The sequence below is a fragment of the Eretmochelys imbricata genome, chromosome 3 (assembly GCF_965152235.1).
Source record: "Eretmochelys imbricata isolate rEreImb1 chromosome 3, rEreImb1.hap1, whole genome shotgun sequence".
Taxonomy (NCBI): domain Eukaryota; kingdom Metazoa; phylum Chordata; order Testudines; family Cheloniidae; genus Eretmochelys; species Eretmochelys imbricata.
The window spans coordinates 48,241,608-48,265,041 of NC_135574.1; the positions used below are offsets into that span (position 1 = coordinate 48,241,608).

The following is a 23,434-nucleotide window of genomic DNA, read 5'->3' on the forward strand; positions in this document are numbered from 1 at the left end:
ATTTGCTCCCTTTGTTCCTATGCATTCTGATACAGTCTTTCATTACATGATCACATACTATTTGTTTTCCCTTACCCACGCCTCATTCAATGCACAGGATGGTCAGTGAATGAAGCAGAGAGCTGTAAAGAAGAGAAAGGAATTACACTTGTGTTTAAGTCACTCCACTGGGACACTGGAGAGTTGGGCTCTATTCTTGGTTCAACCTCAGACTTCGTATCTGATGTGGAACAAGACTATCATAATATAAGTGCAAAAGGAGCTGAAATGAGGTCCCCTGGCTAACCTTAATTCTGACATTTCCTGACTTTTAGATACTTGACATAGCCACCCTGACATTCTTTTAATATAGTTTTTGCATGTGAGAGAAGAGAGATTTTTTATAACTAAACTGTGGAACTTTCCTTTAAAGAACATTCATTTCTGTGGAGTAGGCAGGGTGTTTATAAAAATCACTGATCTTGATTCTGCTCCCTCTGAAGTCAAAGGCAAAACTACCAGGGCCAAATTCTGCTCTTAATTATACCCTATCCAATTCAAATTGCACAGGGTGTAAGTTACAGCAGAATTTGGTCCCCAACTCCTTCAACACGAGAGGGATCATATCCATAGTGGCTAGCAAAAAACGGCCTAATGTAAGGTAATGCAGCCAAGAAACTTGTGGATTTTGTGTGATCCACAAATATTAAAAGATATAAATCCATAAGGCTATGTCATACTATTGCAAGGGAAAAATCTTTTTGCCCCAGTTTCTGTTCACCTGCCCTATGAAATAAATAACAAATATAAACAATTTACGATATCTAGTCAAATTAATCAAAGTGAAAATTAAATGAATTAAGGAAAAATAATATAGTACAAACAGAACTATTTATACAGTTGTTCAAATCTTTAGTTTCCAGGTGAGGACCTTCTCTTTCTGTAAAAACAGGAATGTGCATCAGCAATTTTAATCCACTGTCAGGAAAGTAATCTTTAAAGATGATATGACTAGTGAACCCATTCTGAGTTCTGAATGAGTTTGAACTCCAAATATATGCTAAATTTTAGCTACAGATTCAGGACTGGCTACTGGTTGAATCCCGGTCATATGCAGGGCACATTAGCCATTCCCCCAGTCCCCTCAGAGCCGGATACAATTCTCCAGGATTGCATATTTATGTAACACAAATATTTGGTAAAAGCTAAGCAGCTCAAAAAGTGCTTAGAGATGCGTGCCAAAGAGGGATTTAAGTGTGTGGCTCTCTCTCACTGAATGACTTCATGTCAAAAGAGCTTCTAGTTTTAATAATTAAATATTTTGTTTAAATATTAAAGACCCACTGATGCCTCTTGGAAAACGCTACAATATATTTTGTTTATGGGCAATGCTGCTCATATGTATCTTCCCTTGTTTATTGGTAGGGATATTAGCAAGAAAACAGGATCTTTGTCACTTTAAGACCTCATCTGCTTCTGAGCTTATTCTCCACTTAAAGTCATAATCTTCTGTTTGCAGTATCACAACTGCTTGCTCTCGAGAGGATTATGATGTGATAAATGCAAAGGACTATGATTTCAGGTGGGAAGTACGAAGCAGGGGGGAAATGAATTCCTTATCAAAAAAGAGAGTGAAAGACAGGAGATGTCCTTGAGCCAAAACCTTCAGTGCCTACTCAGTCCTGCAGTGGAAACTTTGCTAGAGTAAGGGATAAGAACTGCAAGATTTGGCTCCTTAGTTATAAAATTGAAGAAAGAAAAAATGCAATATACCGGCTTTAGTGTCAGCATATTTTTTCATGTGAGCTGATACTGCTGTGCTTATAGCAAAAAAAGGCTTGTTTGTCAAGAAACTAAGGAAGAAGCTGTTTGAAACATTAAAACTGCTAGCTATTTCCCTCTATCTCAATAATGCAATAAACAGGCCTCCTATGTACAGGGTAAAAAAACAAGTAGAGGTTTTGTCTAGGAATCTGCAACTACAGCTCATCCCAAAGAACAAGAAAAGATGCACAGTGGAACCAAAACAGACATGCTAGAGGGAGTTGCAAAGTGCTAATCAATGAGAGTGCAACTGATTTACATTGCATGGATGAACCTTAGCATCTCCGTTTTTCCCTGGTGATTTGGTCTCAGACCCATACACATAAGGACATCCTCTGCCATGAACTCACTGAAGGCTGTGGGACATTTTGCTACATTCCCAAGAGCTCTGATTTAACATCTAGAATCATGTTGTCTTTAATATACTAATTCCTGTGCGATTCTCATTTTTCCACTGTGACTTCCCTTCCAGAAGGGCAAGCCTTATATTTCAGGTTAAATAATGTATTTCTGACACACAGGAGGCCTGTTTATTGCATTACTGAGATAGAGGGAAATAGCTAGCAGTTGTAGTGTTTCAAACAGCTTCTTCCTTAGTTTCTTAACAAAGAAGCCTTTTTGCATTAAGCATAGCAGTATCAGGGTATTTTAAAACAAGAGAAAAAAAAGATCAGTTTTCTTCTAAACACTAATGTAGTGGCTGAACAGGCACAAGGACCTGCACAGTCTTTCTTTCTTAAAGACGGAGTAGCTCAGAAGTGTCTCAGTGGCCAGTGACACATATTTCATACATCTACAGATTTTGGTCCCTCTCTTATCATCCCCCTTTCTAGATCATTAATAAATATAATAAACAACACTAAACCTTGGTGGAAAGACTCATAACTATCTTACTTTTTGCTGTCATGTTAATATTTTACATATGAGGACGTTTTGGATATTGCATTGTACCTTTCCCCCCTCTCCTTCATTTCTACTATATGTTTTTTCTTATCTTCTAACATTCTAAATAACACTTTCATAAGAAGCAAGGATGACTATGTACCACTAGCACCAATTCATTTGGTAGCTTTAGTGAATTGCATCTTTGTCTGTTCCATACTTTCAATGTGCCATCTTATTTATTTACTTTGGCTTTCTCTCTCTCAGCCATTTCCTTTCCCTTCATTTTAGGCTATTGGTTATTTCTGGACTTGAAAACAAATTATACTGTTTTCCTAGATTTTTCCAGGGAGTACCTGGGTTTTCCATGGGGGGTATTCTGAATGGGAGACAAATATAACCTTATTTAGCACATGCTTGACTTTAAGCTTGTGTGTGTTTGCAGTGGCACTAAACATTAACTCTAGGAGAGTCGCTAAGAGCATTATCCAGAGTCCATTGAAGTAACTGGAAGTCTTTGCGCTGACATCAATGAGCACTGGATCAGGGCCCAAGCCTTATGGCAGAGCTTCAGTAGTCTACAGGAAAACGGCTGGTTGGTATCAGGCCCATTGAGGGCACTAAGAAGAATGGCAACAGACCTCAGTTGTGTTTGCAAATACTTTTCCAGAAATCAGAGTGAGCCCATCAGACTAAAGCCACTTTTGCAATAGCACTAATGAATATATGAATCAAAGGAAGTCAAATGGAATACCCAGCACAGTGCAATTTCACTTTTTGACAGTGGTTATGCACAAATGAGAACTGTTATCTATTATTACTGTCAACTAATGGCCTCAAAAACAGTCTTTGAATTGTCAGTTATTGCCTATTTAAGGCCTAGAAACTTTCATGTGTATGCAATCTAAAAATTCTTAAGACCCAGAAACACTAATGTGCATACCATTATAAAAATTCTCAAGACGCCAGAATTCTGAACAACCTTGAATATGGGCAAAAATGGAATTAAATACTTTTCTTGAAGTAACTACTTAACAAGGCAGGAATCTTATTAAATAACTCCAATGTACCATATTCTGCAGCCAACTGAAAGTTTGAAGAGCCTTCCTGCTATTCATTCAAGTGCATAGGAAGTTATCATTATATATACAGTTTTTGTGCATTTGTGTATTTTAAAGAACTGTTCAACTCTGAAAAGTGACTGTAAAAATATCATTCTGGGTTTCCCACTTTATTGTCCCTCAGTGATTTACACATTGAATGTGCTTGGTTTACAAATAGAAAGATATTGTATCTAACTTTCAGCCCTGCAAACTCAACCTATCTGGGATTCAAACTGAATTCTTTCTTTCTCATGCATGGTCACTCATAATAAAGGTGCTGCAAACCAAATCAGGCCTTTAGTGACACCAGTGGCCATGCCATTGCTTGGAGGCTTGCACATTGCAACTTAGTACATAATTCTATTTATGGAAGAGAAACCAGCTCACTCTCTGCACTGCAAAAAATATATGCTCTTAACTCAGGTCAGGTAATGTGTGTTAGCTAACTTGGACTAAAAGAGCAGTGAAGATATAGCAACTCAGTTTTTAACTCGGGTTAGTAGCCAAAGTTCATCCCCAGGCTCCCAGATTGGCTTTAACTTAAGCGGCTAACACAAGTTAAAAGCTGAGTTGCCCTGTCTTCACTGCTATTTAAGAACACACCTTTTTTGGCAGTGAAGATGTGCTTACTTATACTGGGTCTGCAGGGCGAATAAAAACAAAACACATAGGTATGGGATACTTTGAGGATCTAACTGTTGGATTAGGATATCTTATTTAATAACCACACTGAAGTACAGGCACCTATAGGTGCTTTATATGAAGTGATGCTTAACTGCATTATGCTTTTGTAGCACTTAGTATATTTGTTATTAGAAAATCAGGACTCCAGTTCCTGAGGTGACACGTGTACACTTCAAGCCAAGAAGTTTAAATGGGATATGAATGCATTTTTCAGGTACAGAACAGTACATGTGTATTTAAGTAGAGCTGATGGTCCTTATTGAGATTGCATTTGCAGAGATGTAAATAAGAAGTCCATTTAAATCAAGGGAGTTTAGTGAGCAAAAAGTGGGTGAGATGAGATTCGGCCTCGTGACCCCAAAACTCTTCAGTAAGAGATGTGATCTGAAAACGTGAATCCCTAAGGATATGATCATTTCTATTTCAAATTCCTTATAAGCATGATATATAAAACTAGTGAAGTGGAATTTTACTTTAATTTGAGATGAGTAAGCAGGTGGTAAAATACCAGGTAGTCACACCTTTTGCATACTTCCTAAGTAACTTAAAATTATCCTAATAATAATCAGGCAGCTACCTATGTGTGGCCATTTTAGAAGCTGGCCTGCTCTCAAGTTATTCCTAAAAAAATCTCAGAGGTGAGAGGGTGTCCTGTCCCCTATTTCTTCACTGACTTTGTTACAGCTTGTCCAAGTGTCTTCCCCCTTTCCCTGGTGCATTCAAAACCTACATCAGGGATTGCTACCCTCAGTACAATCTTTTTAAAAAATTAGAAAGCAAAGAGTCAGATCTGGTTGATGCAATGGCCACTGATGAGCTAGAATGAATTTAAGTGGCTTAGAGTATTTCCAGAGCCAAATCAGTCAGAATTTGCAGGATGAGAAGCTGGGACCATGGGGCTCCAGGCCACTCATACTTTTGGAGTGCAACCAGAAGCTCAGGCTTGGTTTTTTCTGGGGTACACTGGGAAGCTACAAACTGCAGGAAGCTTATCTCCTGACTGCAACATTGTAACTGGCCAAGGTCACCCACCGCCCAGCCCTGACTCTGGGCCTGACAATTTGCTCAGACCCCCTTTGCCCCTCCAACTCCTTCACTAGGGTAGCCAACTTTCTATCGCAGGAAACCGAACACCCTAGTCCTGCCACCTGCCCCAAGGCCTTGCCCATTCTCCAAGCCCCACCCCCGCTCACTCCGTTCCCCCTCCCTCCATCGCTCACTCGCTCATTTTCACTGGCTTGGGGCAGAGGGTTGGGGCATGGGAAGGGGTGAGGGCTCCTGCTGGGGGAGCGGGCTCTGGGGTGGAGCTGGGGATGAGGGGTTTGGGGTGTAGGAGGAGGCTCCAGACTGGGGCCAAGGGGTTCAGAGTGTGGGAGGGGCTCAGGACTGGGGCAGGGGGTTGGGGTGTGGGAGGGGGTGAGGACTCCAGGAGGGAGTTTGGGTGCGGGATGGGGTTCGGGCTCCGGGCAGCTCTGGCTAGTGCAGTTCACGGGGGCTCCGGGAGGTGCTGATGTCAGGTAGCTCCTTAAATAGCAGCCACACCAGTGCTGCCCTGCCATTTCCCAGGCCTCAGAGGCTGTTCTGTCTGCCATGAATCCTGGACACATGGCTCGGCCAGTGCACTGAGGGCAAATTTTTTTTCTGTTCTCTGGAATGCGGCGGGGAGGGCGGGAGGAAGACAGGGAGAGAATTCCACACAAGTGACACACACATACATACCCCACTGCTGCCCCTGGCTCGCTGTGTAGCCCAAATCACAGCAGCTCCAGGGAGAGAGCTGCAGCAGGCTCCCTCCTCATCCCCGCATCATTTGCGATGACCAGCAGCCCCTCTCCTTCATCCCCCCCAAGACAGCTGCTGGCTGGGGCCTCTGCACCCAGCTGCTGTCCAACTCTGCTCGGACCCATTCCCAGGGAGAGCAGTCCAACTTTAGTCCCATGCTTCCGTGCAGCTCATTCATCTCTGCGAGGAGTCTGACAAGCCCATAGCCCCTTATCTGCTAGTTGCATGGCCCTGAGATGAGCCCAGTGCAGCAGTCCCCGGGGAGCAGTGGGCCACACAGGGAGGGGGCTGAAGGCACTTCCTAAAGGCCACCATGCCCACTCTGCAAGGAACCCCCAGCCACTGCCTGCCAGCCCCAGCCTGCAGCCGAATGCTTTTCCCAGCCCCTTCACTGGGATCCACCCCCTGTCCGCCAGGGCTCGCACCACCCTCAAGTTCCACAGAGAGAGCTGCTGCAGGTCCCCTCCTCATCCCCCTGCCGCCACCTGGACTTTTAACAGCCCAGTCAGCAGTGCTGGAGCTGCCAGGGTCCCTTTTTGACCAGACATTCCAGGCAAAAACCAGACACCTGGCAACCCTATCCTTCACAGAAGATGGAAGGGGTGGGCTGCCCTCTGACCAGCAGTTCCCCGTGGGCCTAGAACCTGCAAGACCAAGTCACTAATCTGCAGACAGAACCTCGAACTACAGAGCCAAGCTACACAGTCTGCAACAGAAGCACAGACCCTGCATGAGCAACTACCCTGCTCCCAGGGAGAAGCAGCTACACTAGGTACCTGAGCAAACCACCATCGCCTGAACAGGCTCCCATGGTCCCACTGCCCAAACGGCTTGACAGGAACCTTTGGAAATTCCAGGGGTATCTGAGTCAATGCAGGCTGTCCTTTCAGCTCCACCACAGAACGTACCCCACAGACCACACAAGGGTGGGACTGGTAGTTAGCCTTCTCACCAGCTAAGAGCTCAACTGGGCTCCCCCAACATTAGCACAGAGCAGCCCAGTGCTCCCTGACTGGGACACCTTCTTGCAAGCCTTCTTGACCATCTTTGACAACCCACATCACATTCGCTCCAGAGAGGCTGGTGGAAACGAGGAACCTATTTCTGAGTCCTCTGCCCCCTCAAGCCTAGTAAATTTGTCAATGCCACAATTCATCAAGACCTGAGCTCCCCCATCCAGTCCACCCTGAAAGAAGACCCACTCATCCAAGGAATCTAGTCTATGCCATTAGAGACTAAGATGCTCTGCTCCATGTGGGATGGGGTAACATACTTTGACAAGTACACAGATTTCCCCCCATAGTGCCCCTGACTGGAGGTGCTACAGCTATGCCATGACACTCCATTGGCGGGTCAGTTTGCCCATTTTTTCTGTTGGCAGTCTGACGTCCAAGCTTACATGGACTCCTTTGAGTACTGTGCACACAGCAAGATGCTCCAGACTAGACCACTCAGCACCTTCGTATACTAGAGACTCCAACTAGGCCTTGGTCTGCCATCCTCTTAGACTTCACTGTGGAACTCCCAGCAATTGCTGTGGACAGTCTGACTAAAAAGACCCACTTCATCCCCTGCAACTACCTACCCTCTGTCGAGGCTACTGCCAAACTCCAGGAGCTGGTTCATCTTCACAGACTTCCAGAATACACAGTTTCAGACCAAGCCCCACAGTTTACCTTTCACTTTTGGTGCTAAGCATTCTGGTTACTGCATGTCTCCCTATCAGTCTCCACCACATACCACCCCCAAACAGATGGGCAACCTAAAGGGTGAACCAAGTACTGGAACAATACTTGAGACATTTTGTGAACTATCACCAAGATAACTGGTCCACACTCCTGCTATATGCAAAATTTTCATATAACACTGCCAACCATGCCTCTACAGGTCAGAGCCCATTCCTCAGATTCCACTCCCATTTTCACTGGGCACTACAAGCAACCTCCCCAAACCCAGCCGCCACCAACTGGGTCCAACAGAGCCATTCATCTCATACAGGAGGAGCTCAAGAACCACCTAGAAGAGGTGAAGAAGGCTTACAAGAGACATGTAGACCATGTAGAGACATGTAGGAAGCTCTGGTGTTCAGAATAGGCCAGAAGGTAAGGTTCGCCACAAAGCATCTCCAGACCAGTCAACCTTTCTGGAATCTGGGCCACCAGTTCCTGGGACCCTTCTAGATATGCCAAAAGATCAACCCAGTTACCTTTAAACTACAGCTTCCCCAATACCTCAAAATACACCCACTTTTTTATGTTTCCTTTTGGTAGCTCTATACTGAGAGCATCTTTCCCGACCAAACCACACCCCTGCCTTCACTAGTCAAAATCCAGGGTCATGAGGAGCATGCCATCCTTGATTCCCAACAGAGACATGGTTGCCTGTATTATTTCATAGACTGGAGGGCTCTGGCTACTCATGTTCATGTCCCTGACCTAGTCAGGGTGTTCAATAGGACTCACCCCAACAAGCCTAAACAGGCATCACCCCAAGAGGGGGACCTGAAGAAGGAGGTGCTGTAAGAACCTGTTCTCATGAGGATTCCAGGCTGCTAACGTTTCTGCATTGCCACGGGATGCTGAGGCTGGGTTTCTGCTGGGGGACCCTGGGAAGCTAGACCTTGCAGGAAGTACTGCCTAGTGGGGACTGAGCAGCCCACTGATTGGCCCATGCTGGTATATTAACCAGCATAGGACAGCATAGGAAGCTGTCTCTGCAATAGTGCAGGCAGCCTGCTTGCTCTGCTGCAGAACTTGCTGTTAGCCCTAAACACCAGCTCCTGACTCTGGCTCATTCCCAGCTTAACTACTTGTCTCCTGTCTGCAACTCAGCACCTGACCCTGATTTCCTGGCATCCTGACCCAGCTTGTTCCTGATTCCACTACTTGTGCCCTGTCTGTAAGTCTGTGCCTGACCCTGACTTTCTGGTATCTTGACCCACCTCAACCCTGACTCCACTACACATCTCCTGACCACAATTTGGTACAAGACCTGTGCACGTAGGCTGCCTACTGGCTGGCCCTGCACAGGCCCTTATAATGTGTTACTGCCCTTTTCTTTGTTCTCCTAGTGTTGAGAGATTCCTGGTACGCACCATGAAACAGGAGTGAGGGATTCACTAGCAAACTTGTCCTTTTATAAATTAAACTTGGAATTTTAAGTGTTAAAAATACAGCACTGGAAGGGACCAAGGAAACATTTCAAATGTAACACAGAATGAAAGACATAGCTACTGCGCTACATAGCTATGTAATAATACATAGCTACTGCGCTAGCTACCCACATCCAACAGGCTAGTCTGGAACACTTCTGTCCAGTACTTCCCTTTTGAAAGGTTATTGGTGAGGGAGGAGCTTCATCATGCCTCAGTTTGCAAATATGGGTGGCCTCTCATAACCCTGCTATGACTAAAATGGCTAGAAAACTCACCCGAGATTTAGCAGAAATATGACGAGTCACCTAATTGTAAGTGAACAGTCGGGGGAGACACTTTGTCTGAAAAACTCCAACAATATAAAATTTAACATGGCACACATTAAGTGGATTAAAAGCTGGCTAACTGATAAATCTGAAAATGTAATTGTAAATGGGGAATAATCAAGCGGGTGTGTCCCTCTCCTGGAGGGATTGTTTCTTGGCCCTTTGTTACGTGATGTTTTTATTAATGACTGGGAAGAAAAGATAAAATCACTGATAAAGTTTGCAAATAACACAAAAATTCGGGGAGTGGTAAATAATGAAGATGACAGGTCACTGATACAGAGTGATTTGGATCACTTGGTTTGCTGGGTACAAGCAAACAATATATGTTTTAGAATGGTTAAATGTAAATGTATGCATCTAGGAACAAAGAATGTAGGCCATATTTGCAGGATGGGGAACTCTATCCTGGGAACCAGTGACTCTGAAAAAGATTTCAGGAGAGGATGGATAATCAGCTGAACATGGCTCCCAGTGTTACACTGTGGCCAAGAGGGCTAATGTGATCTTTGGATACATAAACAGGGGAATCTCAAGTAGGAGTAAACAGATTATTTTACCTCTGTATTTGGCACCGGTGTGACCACTACTAGAATAATGTGTCCAGTTCTGGTGTCAACAATTCAAGAAGAATGTTGATAATTTGGAGACGGTTTAGAGAAGAGCCCCGAGGAGTAGTAAACATGTCTTATAGTGATAGATTCCAGGAACTCAATCCAGTTATTTTACCAAAGAGAAGAATAAGGAGTGACTTGATTATAGTCTATAAGGATCTACATGGGGAACAAATATTGGATATTGGACTCCTCAATCTAGCAGAGAAATGTATAACCCAATCCAATGGTTGGAAGTTCCAAATTCAGACTGGAAATAAGGAGCAAATTTTCTACAGTGAGAGTAATTAACCACTGAACAATTTACCAAGGGTGGTGGTGGATTCTCAGTCACCGGCAGTTTTTAAATCAAGATTGCATGTTTTTCTAAAAGAAAGGCAGAGCTAGAAGGGGAACTGCAGAGTGAAGGTATAGGAAGAGAAGGTCTCCTGCAGTGGTCCCTGAAGAAGGGAGTTGGGATTAGCTAAGAAGACCCAGCTGAAAGTTTTGTTTTTCATTTGGGGAAAGGCAGGTCAGGCCTTCCATCTTCTCCAGCAGCCCAGACAGCAGGAAGGGACACTACCCTAGGGAGGAGGGGCTGTACCCAGCTTAAGGCTGGGTGGTAGATTTGATTTTTGTGTTTGGTTTTAGGAACTCTCTGATAATAAAGAAACCAACCCCCCAGAAAGGCTGTGATTGGATGAGCAATGCCATGTGGAGGTTTGTTTAAGGAGCCCTGATGAAGGGGAAAACAGAGGCAGGACGCTGCAGAGGCACCTCTGGCCATGAGGCAGTGCTTGGGTGGTAGCCACTGTGTTACAAGGGTCTACCTGTGGTATTAGGAGCTCAGTGTGTATTATCAACTGGTGTGCAGTATAACTTAGGTTGTGACTTCATCAAAATTATATCTTTCTAGCAAAGGAAACAATGGGATTTACTAGAGGGATGTACGTGACTTTGTAAAAACATCTAAAAAACCTGAGAGGGCACTTATAAAGCTGCATGTATGGAAAATGAAGTAACAGGGACAGCAGCTAATTAAGGGCCAGATTCTCTTCTCCTTATTCAGGCATTGTATCCCTTACCTGCAAGGATCCTGGGGCTGTATGAACTCCTGACGGAGGTTCAGGCATCTCTAGTGCAATCCTCTTTCAAAGGGTGGGAGGTGCAGACCTCTGGGGGCTGCTGCTGCAGTAATGCAATGCCAATACTTTAACAAGGGCCAACTGAGAGACCCCCTCCGGCGTTTCAGCATGCTGTGGTCAGGCTGCCACACTGGCAGCATTCCAGGAGAGCACTCCAGGAGGCAAGGAGGCTAGAAGCCAGCACAGAGACACAGAACTGCCTACTTTTTCCAAAGGAAGGCAAACTTCATCCTCCCCCATGGGAACCTTCAAAGGAAACTCCATAAATGGAACCTTGCAAATTTTCCTGGCCTCTATGTGGGATTCTTCACATAAGAAAACCCTCTGACTGTATGCTATTAATCATTACTCTAATTATTATGATAGTGTCCAAAGGGTCTAGTCAAAATCAGGGCCCCATTGTGATAGGCACTATACAAATACTATTTACAATCTATCTATACAAGACAGACAAACAAAAATGGACATACAAGATACATGCATATTGTCAATGGTACATAATTTGCTAGTTATTTGCTCAGTGTCATCTTCCCACCTACAAATGTTTTTATGCATGTGTATGAAAATGTTTTATTTTTGTCTCTGATTTTGTTTTCCCATCACACTATTCCTTGACTCTTCAACAGTTAATATAAAATAGTTTAAATATCCTGGGGGAAAAACATGTCAAATACAACAGAAAAAATATTTTCAAATTGATTCAGCTCTCCGAGGATAAGAGACATTCTTTGAATAGGTGAATCCATCCATTTCTCTATTATTGTATGCTTCTGTCTATCCTTGAATATACTCCCTCCAATCAAATACAAGACTGTAATTCACCTTGGAGGCTCTGTGGATTTTTCTCTTCACTGGAGCACTGTGTATCTTCAGCAGCTTATAAATAACTGTAGAACTCTTGTGATGAGTTATAGCACAAGTGTTCAAAGTCTATTCATTATAGTTTTTAAGAATATCCAGAACTGTATTTTTAGCTAGTTGTCTTGCAAGTAGACTCAGCAGTGGGATGATTGTGATTAAAAAAAAATGTTTAAACACAGTAATGATTTCTTTATGTGAATGAAGAAGACAACAGTTGCTGGCAAAGGTAATGTACAGATTTGCTGAGGACTCACTGTTTTGGTATAATATGTATTCATAATACTAAAAAGCATTTTTAACATTTCTGTTTGTTTTTTTTCTTATAAAAATTTCCATTAGACTTGGCTGACCTATTTTTAGCACCAGACACATGTGTCTTATCTAAATGACAGACTGAATATATATTATCCTGCAGCAACAGTGACTATTCAGTATTCTAAGCTGAAAATATAAGGTCTGTGAAATCAAAACTTCAAATTGTTATTCAGTTGCTAAAGCTGTGGTTAACATATGCTGCCTTCTTCCATAAACAGGCTCTTAATAAAGGATCAAATATTACTTGTCTTACTCCTGTGACTAGTTCCATTGGACCTGCACCTTATCCCACTGAACTCAAAACTCCCCATGAATTACAAAACTCCAAAGGATTTGTATAGGACCAGGATCAGGCTTATCAACGTCAGTGGCGCTACTCCCTGGCCAGTGGCCCCAAATATTTTGTGATAGATGGTTCATCATAAATAAAGAACAGGTGATACTACCCAGTGCATTGCTACCTATATGCCGAAATTTCTGGCACAAGTACATTTATCCCTACTATGGATTTTGGAGGCCACATGTTTTCTAATTCAGTGGTGGAGAAAACGGGAAAATATTCAGAGAAAAGATTTAAATCTATGGTATTCTTTTTGCTCTACATTTGAAAAACATCAAGCAGTACTGTAGCATTTATCACAAAGATTGTTTTCCCTTTACCGTATTGCCAACCACACATATTCAAAAATCATGAGCCAGCCCCCCAGACATATCATCAGTGGCCTAAAAATCAGAAGATTTTTAAAATAATAAATTTGGTTTCATTTTATTTGCCTTCTTGTTTTTGAGCCTTTGGGATTCATGTTTTCAAGCTTTTCTCCACAACCATGAGAGGCAGATGCTTACTTTTTCAAAAATGAAAGGTGAGATTCTCACATGATCTCATGACTCCAGGAGCTGAAGCTATCAGAAAAACCCAAATACCTCACAACTTGGCATAAAATCTCGAGAGCTGGCAACACTACCAAGTCAAATGTAAACCTTTAAATGATCGATTTTTAGATCCTTGAATATATGGTTACCATATCCAATCTAACTTTAAAAAGTAAACTAGCATAAAATGGACTGGCTTGATGGGCCCAATCTTGAAGTATTTACTTAGAGAGAGATCCCAAAACTCCCACTGAATACAGAACCGGCTTAAATAAGTGAATGGTTTGTCATTTGGAGTTTTGAATGAATGAATAAACAAACAAACAATGCTTCTCAATACTTACTTGGGTAAAACTCCCATTGAGCTTTGTTGGCAGTTTGGGTTGGTAAGGAATGCAGGGATGAAACCCAAAATATTTGCTTCTCTAGCTGTTTCTCTGAAATTTTCTTAAAGCATATAGATAGGATAACTGCATCAAGCAAAGCCTGATTTTTGCACTCATGCAGAGTATACAGACCCTTGGAAATTAGCTGGTCTCTCTTGATCTTGTGACTAGAGGAGGCAATTTATGAGTTTATTCCATTTCCAGTTCCAGTGGTGTTTCCCATGTTAAGAACAGAGAGTCCAACTCAAACTGGTAGAAGCTTCAAAACGGAGTGAAACTGTTAAGGGCAACCTCAGTAACAATAGCTTTAAAGAACTGGTGTTCCAATAACTATCAAGGCCAAAACAGCCAATCGGGCTCAGTGAAAGTTGCACAACTGAAAATCAGCTTAAATTGGTTGTAAATGAGTGTCAGCAGGGCAGGTGGGGAGAGAGGAATCTGTTGTATCTTACAACTGCTCCTATCTTCCAGCTGGTTGCTTTTCCTGCTGCAATCCTTCCTTTTAACCCCCTAGGGAGTATGTCATACCAATTTACCTTCACGAGGACTTATGCCAATTTACGTCTTACTTTGACCTAATACGTAATTTTTTTCCAACAACAAAAATCTGAAATATCTGTGTAGTGCTTATAATATACTGCTGAGATATGTGTTTTGCAAAGACTTTCAAAACTTGGAGGTAATTTTACCCCCCAAAAGGAGCACGGTACTCTCACGAAATTTATCAGCAGAACACAAAATTCAGCATAGGGTGAGTTATGAAGTATAAATAACTGTTCAAAGTTAGTATCTACCCTTCCATTACTCATCAGAGATGTGATTATAGTGCTTTACAGTGTGCTGTCCTTATTAATTTTTAATTTGGGGATGTTTTAGTGCTAAAGACAGCAAGGGATTAATAGTGCTCACTAGAGACAGTCATAATAGGCATGTATCATGCAAGCTATAGTCCTGACAATGAACTTCAATACTGATTTGCAACACCCATTTTTCCAAATCTGAGTCTCTCCTGGAAGACTGCCAATCATTCAAAATTTGCCAGTAGTTCTGTGATTATGGTAATCACTATTCTCTAAGGACTACAATCAGACCACCAAATGCATGTTCATGTCTGACGTAAGTCACATTTGAATGTAAATGTCAGAAGGTGAATAACTAATGCGTAAACCCATTCTGCTATTTACCACAGATCCTGTCTTTCATCCTCATTTATTAAGGCATATATAGCTATGTTTAATATATAACTAATCACAACTAGAACCAGCCAGCAATAGCAGTAGAAAATTATAATCATAGTAGTATGACTTTACATTCACTTTTTGGGCAAGAAACTACAAACTCCAACTTGCGAAATACAATCCTTTGTCTTTTGTCAGATTTTATGTGAATTGATCTGTACAGTCCATAATATTTTGTGCTATCGTACAAAATGCTAAACTTTGCTAAACTAATGAGAATGCTAAACTTTGTTTTATATGGCATTGCTAATGTTTGTGCAAGGATCCTTATTATATTTTGTAATTCAGCAATTTTTAATATTCTTTAAAATAAATATTTATTTTCAAACATTTTTTAAATAGTGCCATTTCATGATGTCAAATTAATCAATTTATTTCTCTAAGAATCTTAAATTTAATTCAGTTTACAAAATCTCAGGTCAATTTAATCTGATCAAGAGGAAAAACAACAGCATTTCTACTGACAAACATAATGTTGAACAGTAGTGATGGGGATATTGAATTATAACATATATGGAAAGGGGTAAAAAAAAAATACAGCTTTTCATATTCCAGCTCATAAGATTCCAGTAAAGTAAAAAGTTAGAGGAAATTTTAAAATAAAATGCAGTTTGTGCACGAGGTAAAATGCAAATAGACACAGCAGGGTTAATATAATAGCATTAAACACTTTACACTGTTACAGGTTTCAGAGGGATAGCCATGTTAGTCTGTAGCAGCAAAAACAAGGAGGAGTCCTTGTGGCACCTTAGAGATTAACAATCTGATGAAGTGTATTATAGCCCACGAAAGCTTATGCCCAGATAAATTTGTTAGTCTCTAAGGTGCCAGAAGGACTCCTTGTTGTTTTGACTTTACACTGTGAATGATTATGATTATTTGTATTACTGTAGTGCTTACAACCCCTTGAATACCTACATATTTCCACTGTAACAGAGAAGACAGTAAGCTGAAAAGACATCTCTCAATTCAATGTAAGACATTAAAGGAGTTCCTACCCACTCTCCAGTCTTGGCTGGGAGACATACTTAAACATGGAGACCAATCATTTCACTGGATGAAGAGGTGATAGCTAGGTTGACAGAAGAATTCTTCTGTCGACCTAGCAGCATCGACACGGGGGTAAACCAGCCTAAGGACAGCGCTCAGGGTGCTATACTTTTCACAGCCCTGAGTGATACAGCTAGGTCGATCTAATTTTTAAGTGTAGACCAGGCCTATATGAATTAGAAATCCAAGCCTCATGAAAAAGAGACCTAGGCGCTTTTGAAAATTTTACCCATGTTTTTAATGTGTGTTGGGGGGGCTGAGGGGGATGCAAACACCAAAATAGGTCCGTCCATGCAAAACTCTTTCTGGGGCTCCAAACCAACAAGTACCTTCAGAAGTGGGTATGAAGCTATGTCTACTGTTTCTTTAAATCTGTAGCAGTAAATCAGGCAGGAGAGGGACTGGGGAAGATTCTAGGCAGAAGCCTTACAGTGAAGCACAGAGAGAGCAGCTTTAGCGATAATACTATTTTCCTTCCTCTAAAAATGTTCCTTGTTTGTGGTTAGAGCCCTGGCACCAACTGAGGTGTGGAGGAGTGCTTGCTCAATGTTCTCTAGGCCGCGGAGCCAGAGGGGCCATGGCCTGACCACTTTTAAACAGTAGTTTCATAGTGAACCAGTATGACTGCTGTTGGAATAATCTGGAGTGTCACTGCGGCTGCATGGACACAGCGCCACTGAAATGTGACCTGACTGTCCCTTTGTACAAACCAAAGGGCAGCCAGGCCAAATTTCCATGAGTAGCGATGTGATCTGATGAACAAGGTTGCAAGACCACTCAAATTTGGCCTGATTGCCCCTCTTATCCAGATGGGTAGTTGGGCCAACTGGAGTTGCAACCTAGCACACAGGGAGTTTGTTCCTGTAAAGCAGAGAACAGGGGACTCTGCTGAGAACTCAGCTGCCAGCAGCACTGGCTCATGCACTGTCTGGAGAAAAGAGAGTGGAAACTCTCTGTCTGAGGGAGACACAGGTTCTCTATGGGGAGGTGGGCCAGAAACAGAATTTCCTTCCCTCCCGCAAGATGTATATGAATAGGTGCCAGCAGGCTAAAGGAAATCAACTCTTTCTGAATTTCTGTACCATTAAAACAGGAGAGCTGGGAGACCCTTGACCTATTAATATACAATTATGGTGACTGAAAATAAAATTTTGTCAAGTCTTATTCCTAACTTGAAGTACTGATCTTCAGCTCCATCTGAGTTTTCAAGTGAAGGGAGCAGCTCTGAAATATCAAGTCAGCAAAACACAGGTGACCACTGACAATACAGCAAAGAAATGGAAGCTCTGCTATGTCAATATGTACCAGCCACGCATATCTCCATATTGCCTGCATCAACTGTTTTTTATGTATTTACCTATCATTCTTATTACAGGTACATGAAACAAACAATGCTCTTATTTAAGTAAGCTTAGGGATCATTAAATAGGCCAATTAATATTAATTAATATCAATTAATATTAAATAAACCACTGGCACATTCTGTGAAAGGCTTCCGTGCAAAATAGGGATTTTCGTGCAAAATAAAAAGTGAACAAGTGATTTTATATAAAGACTTTAACAATTTGTACTCATGTAAGAGAACTTCTTCTGACCTTGAAATTGCGTGCTAAATAAATTACCTCGGAGCGACAGTGATGAGTTCTCATTACAGCATCTGGAAGGAAAAGAGAAAGACATAGGACTGCATCTGGCTTAGTTTCAGATTCACTTAAATTAACGAGTTTGATTTCAGTGCTTGTTGTCTTGTGCAGATTCTTTAGTGAGATCTGAGTCTCCAAGCCCAACTTGCAGCAGTCTCAGGCGTTTATATTTAATTCATCTGCTAGCAGTGGATGGCGAAGTTCTGGTGCACTTGAGAAATCAGGAGGTTCGAGTCCCTTACTTTCCTCCCACCAGCTGAGATTTCGTTAAGGGATGGGTGGAGACTAGGCTGCCGCAGTCCTGGACTCAGCTTGAATTCTCTAAAGCCTTTGCCCTAATAAACTGAGGCTAAGGCGCTCTATGCGGTCGTTTTAGAAACAAAATCCAAGGTAGAAAATGAGCCCACCTGGGAAGGGAAAGAGGGATTTATTTGTATTTAAAGAGACTAGATTCCTCCTGCCTTGGAAAGGAAGGCGCTGCATCTCTTACCTCGGCTCCTTGAGCGCCCTGAAAGGACGGATTTGATAGGATGCCTCCCTTTCTGGAGCTTGCGGTGCCAGCAGCAGAAGAATAAAATCGTAGCAATGGTCCCCAGCAGGAGCAGGAGCAAGAAGAGGGCACACTGGATGCTGTACGGGCGCAGCAAAACCAGGAACGCTGCGGCGATCATGGTTCCAGCGCGTGTGTGCGGGGCTGAGCCTGGAGCGCAGAGCAGCCCGGAGGGCAACGCCGGGCAGGCTGCTTATCGAGGCAGCAGGAGCGGCATGATTCCTGGTCCGCGCGCTCCTGAAATCAGGATCCGGAATGGCTGCAGCAGACACACACAGCGCTGCTGCGATGTGCTAGTGAGTTAGCGGGGAGAGGGCTTCAGTCCATGACTCAGCAGACGAGAGGGAGGCGGCGGCAGCAGCCGCAGCAGCAACGGGGATTTTTCCGCTGGCTTGTACACAAGTGAGAGCAGCGGGCGAGCGGAGCGAGGCGATGCAGATGGATCAGCAGCCCTCAGCCGCAGTCCTGCCCTGGAACATGGAGGGGGGGCCCCACTTGTGCTGGTCTCGCGGCATTGCACCGTGCTGTGCACCTCCAGCTCCTGCATCCCAGAAATGCCCTGTTTTAATGCTGCTGCTGACACTGAGGCGATGGCTGCCCATCGGTTGGCAGTTTACAGCAGGGGCGGGAGGAGGAGGAAGGGGGCTGAATCCCAAAGTTTGCTGCTGCTGCTTCTGGCTGCTCATCAAGGGGGTTTTGTTTTTTTGGTTTGGACTTGGCTGGCTGGTGGCTGATGACATCACACGAGCTGCAGCTGCTGCAGAGGGGAGAGCGAACATGGCTGCGGCGAGGTACAGTAAGGAATGAAGAGGAGGTGCAAGGAGGAGTGTCTCCCGGGAGCCGGGCAGAGCGCGCTGCACGGTGTGGGGACAGTGTCCGGAGCCGGAGAGCCCCGCGAGCGGAACCACCGCCAGGCGTGGAGAGAGAAGCAGCCAGACAAAGCATCTGCCCGCAGGCTGCTTCCTTCCCTCTGGAGGTGAAAATCTTTCCACTTGCGGCTTCGGAAGAGGAGACAAGACGCTGGGAAGCAGAACCACAAGCAAGAAAGTAACACGGTGAAGTAGCGTATCGCCCTTCATTCCTTTCCCCCCTTCGCTCAGCGAAAGCATTGCTTGCTCTAGTAAATCCACTACGACCGCTTGTCTCCCACTCTCTGCCTTTGGCACGCGTTAAGAGAAGTTCCTTTTGGTAGGGGCAGATTTATCTTGGTGTCATCCTAAAACAAAACAAAACAATAGCTTGTCTGCCCTTGCCCTCTCTGTGTTCGCAGGTTTCAAGGGTGCTGGTGTGTGAGCTGCATTCCCAAGAACTTCGATTTGGATTCAGAGTCAATTCTGTTTTAAGCAAATGTTGGGGGGAGGGGAGAGCCTCACTAAGTGTCTGGTATTCTTTTCACTGCTACAAGGTTTGCTGAGCAGGGTACAGAGCAAACGCAGGGACACAAGTCAAAACCAGTTTCCTGAAAGGTCTATAACGATATACACGGAATTGAAAAAATATTTTAAATGAATAATTGTTATGTATATTACTGCATTTTGATACCTCATCTTTTGCAGGGAGGTTTATTTCCGTTGCCTGGTTTAGTGCAATAACTGACTGAGTACTGAAGAGATTGTGTAGCTGTCCTTCATACAGAATATCGTTTTTTAGTGTTATAAAATACATGCAGCGTATATTGTAAGAGAGGTATAATTTACACAGTTAGCTAAAATATTTTAGCTTTTAAAGCCCGTTGGGAAATTCCCTGGTGCTGTGGGGTGCTGCAGCAAAATCAGTTATATCAGAATACCATGTATGCTGGCTTCCTGCAGTAAACTGCAATATGCTGCAGCAAATGTCACCTCCAGTGAGCTTCATTGCACACTGTTACGTTGGGATGAAGAAACCAAATGGATCCTATGTACTGTTAATGTATATAACAACTATGTTTCAGTATTTGTAACTGAAGGCATAATACTTTAAGAATTATCTTTCAGAAATTATGCACAAGTACAATACAAATCTCTTATTACATTGTAAAAATACACCATGAAAAATACATGTACATTTAGGTAATATTATGCAATAATATTTACCAGAATGATCCTAAAAAGTTAGGACTCATTGGTAAATAAATTTGTGTTCATTTTATGTGGCTTACATGCACACACACAATTCAGAGAAATATTTTACAAACTTTTTATTAATAATCAAATGCACTTTATGTAAATCAAATTGCAGTGCTGTTTATGCTTTTATATAACAAAAGGTATGGATACAAGTGTGTACCTAGATTTAAAATACACTACAAGACCATCTAAGTTTATAGAGAGAAACCCAATTGTGATTCCTTGAGTAAGTATGGGTAAAATAATATATGGAATTCAGCCTATTTATCACTAAATTGTTGTATAACTCCTTAGTAGACTTTTAAGATTGTGGAAATCCATTTTTAGTTGATCTAGGTTTTTTTTTCTGGATAAAACTGATGGTGGATGGTGTGTCTAACCCAGAAAAAGAATAGTGGTGGTGGTTTTTTAGTTATGAGATATTTCATCCCACCTTTTTAATAATGTGATAGAATTATTCTGTAGTATTACATTATAAATAGAACGTTTAACAGCATAGGGTACAGGCATTATCTGAGAGTACATGAGTACATTCTTCATTATCTGGGAAATAACAGATGTGATCAGGTTGCATTGCATCATGATGCAACAGTGAAATGTTTCCTGATACCGCAGTACACTGCAGTAAGGCTGTATTAATGCAGATTACTTGGAGATTATAAAAAGGTCCACGTTGCTTCACTTGCATGAGACAACTTGATGTATTCTCCATTACAGCACACTGGCCTACTGTTATGTCTTGTTGCACTATGTTGCTGTCACAAAAAAACTTTTCCTTTCACTCTGTATTGATTTATTGAAAGATCTTGGGAGATCCTTGGAAGTGTACTGTAACAATGACCACACAATGCCTTGATGTGAATAAGAGCCATGGAATGTTGGTATTTTCTCGTTATCTCTGGATAGAAATGGCATTTGGCTGCAAGTAAGGCATCTGGCTGCAAGTAAATCTGTAATATTGGCTCATTTAGAAGGCAAAAGCTATAATTTTTTTCCTAAGGGTTATTGCACAATCCTCACATTAGGATATTATTTTGCCAAAGAGGCATGATGAATTTCATTACATCTACTTCTCTTTTGCATTTGAAAAATGCAAAAGAGAATAGTTTATTTCAAGAAATATATGCACAAATGTCAGATAGTGACGGCTGTCAGCTTCTGAGCCCCAGCAAACTGGGTCATTCCCCTCATTTACATTAGCCTCTGCTCTGCCTCTGTCAATATTTATATTACATCATTATTCTGTTTTTGCTAAGCATTTTCCTTTTCTGTACAGGAGTTAAAACATTATTACCATTACTTATAATGGTCAGTAAGAATTAAGTCATTGAAGGGATTTCACTTTAAAAAAAAATTGAAACAAGGTTATTAGTTATTTGGAAAATATACCATTTTATTTCCTGTGTGTATCTGAAAGATAAAAAGAACATATTTATTTGTACAGCAGCTTTGATACAAACTTCTTTTCAAAAATGCTTTTTAGAGAGGTAGTCTTAATACAATTACAGAGTTTTAGAATCGGATAGGAGAAAAGAGGCAGAAATAAAGGGAGGAAATCAAGAGAAAAGCTGTACTTTCAGGTGAGATTTGACATCGGAGGGAGAGTGCTTTAGGTGGAGGGATACTGAAAGCTGTTTCAGAACAGGAGATGCAGGGTAAGGTCTCTCGAGCCAACTGTAGCAACAGTGTGTGGAATGACAGAGGCCAGTGCTGAGGGGGCAGGGACAAGAAGTACTGAGAAACAAGTCCCTTGAGAGAGGCTGAAGAAAATCTGTGAAAGGTTTTATGAACAAGGAAACAATTTTGAATTGGAACGAAGGGAGGGAAGAGCTGGTGTTTTAGGATGTGCATGATGTGGCTGCACTTCTTTATATGTATAAGGTTGGAGGTAGCATTGTGCACATGCTGGAATCTGGACAGCTGGCATCTAGTGCGGGTCCTAGAGAAAGGAAACTGCAGCGGCCAAGGTGACAGGAAACAAAGGCATGGGGGAAGATTTCAGCAGAGGTGTTCGGAAGTAGTGGGGTATGCATGGCAATAAAAGTTTTACTCACATTGGCAGTGTGGGAGGACAAGACAAGTTCCAGCCAGGGACTCCATGGTTATTATGGATAATAAAGGCAAATTAAAGTTCTTAATGGAGGAGGGAAATGGGATGGTGGTGGAGGAGGCCCCCTCATTGGAATCATTCTCATTAGATAATTTCACACAGTTGGTTTATCCAAAAGTTGGTTTTCTTTGCAAAAGAAAAAGGGGAAAAAAGTTGTATGGGAAGATTGGGCCTTTAAGTACAGCCCTGAGCATGGGATGCTGGGGCACGATTCCTTCCCTGCATCCTCCTGCCTCCAGACATGTAGTAATTTGCTGCTGACCTAAACAGCTGCAATTTATTACCCCTCTCCCGCCCCCCATACATACCCTTCTGCTGGCTGGGCAGTACTGGCTGACAAGTTGGGATCAAGTTTCCACCCTTTTCCCTGCCCTTTTGGCCCCACATGATGGCCTGTAAGTCCAAGGCACAGTCTAGCCTGTGTTCCTTGATAATTTATACATAGATGAAGGGATGCATGTGCTTTCAAAGATCATCACAGAGCTAGATCAATGAGAGATAAGGGCACTCAGCATTTCACAAGAGGCACTTAGCATCTTACAGATTCAGACCCTGTATATTTCAGTTTACAGTAATAAGACTCCCTGCTTAAAAAAAAAAAAGTCACATAATTGGCTGATCTGGTGACCTGGATGTATGAAACTGATATGTTTAAGATTACTGTAAACCTGAGTAAGTGAAAAAGTACAACCCTTTTCTTTCATATATATTACTGTGACTTTATTTGTTGTATAGTAAGTCTCTGGGGGAGTGTTTGGAGTTTTATTTAAAGGACCTGATAAAAACTACACTGCCAAAATTTGAAATTCTCTGAGTTCTGATTATTCA

At 42.4% G+C, this 23,434-nt stretch overlaps 1 protein-coding gene across 2 annotated transcripts in view; it reads right to left on the reverse strand.

Moving 5' to 3' along the window:
• DST (dystonin) overlaps positions 1-18,509 on the reverse strand; it is a 468,940-nt gene extending 450,431 nt beyond the window's left edge. For both annotated transcript variants that reach the window (XM_077811595.1, XM_077811594.1), the window contains exons 1-2: positions 18,329-18,509; positions 17,818-17,852 (exon numbers count right to left, since the gene is read on the reverse strand). In XM_077811595.1, coding sequence (XP_077667721.1) covers positions 17,818-17,852; positions 18,329-18,509 — 216 coding nt within the window. The remainder of the gene's footprint in view (positions 1-17,817; positions 17,853-18,328) is intronic.
• Between the last annotated feature and the right edge of the window lie 4,925 nt (positions 18,510-23,434).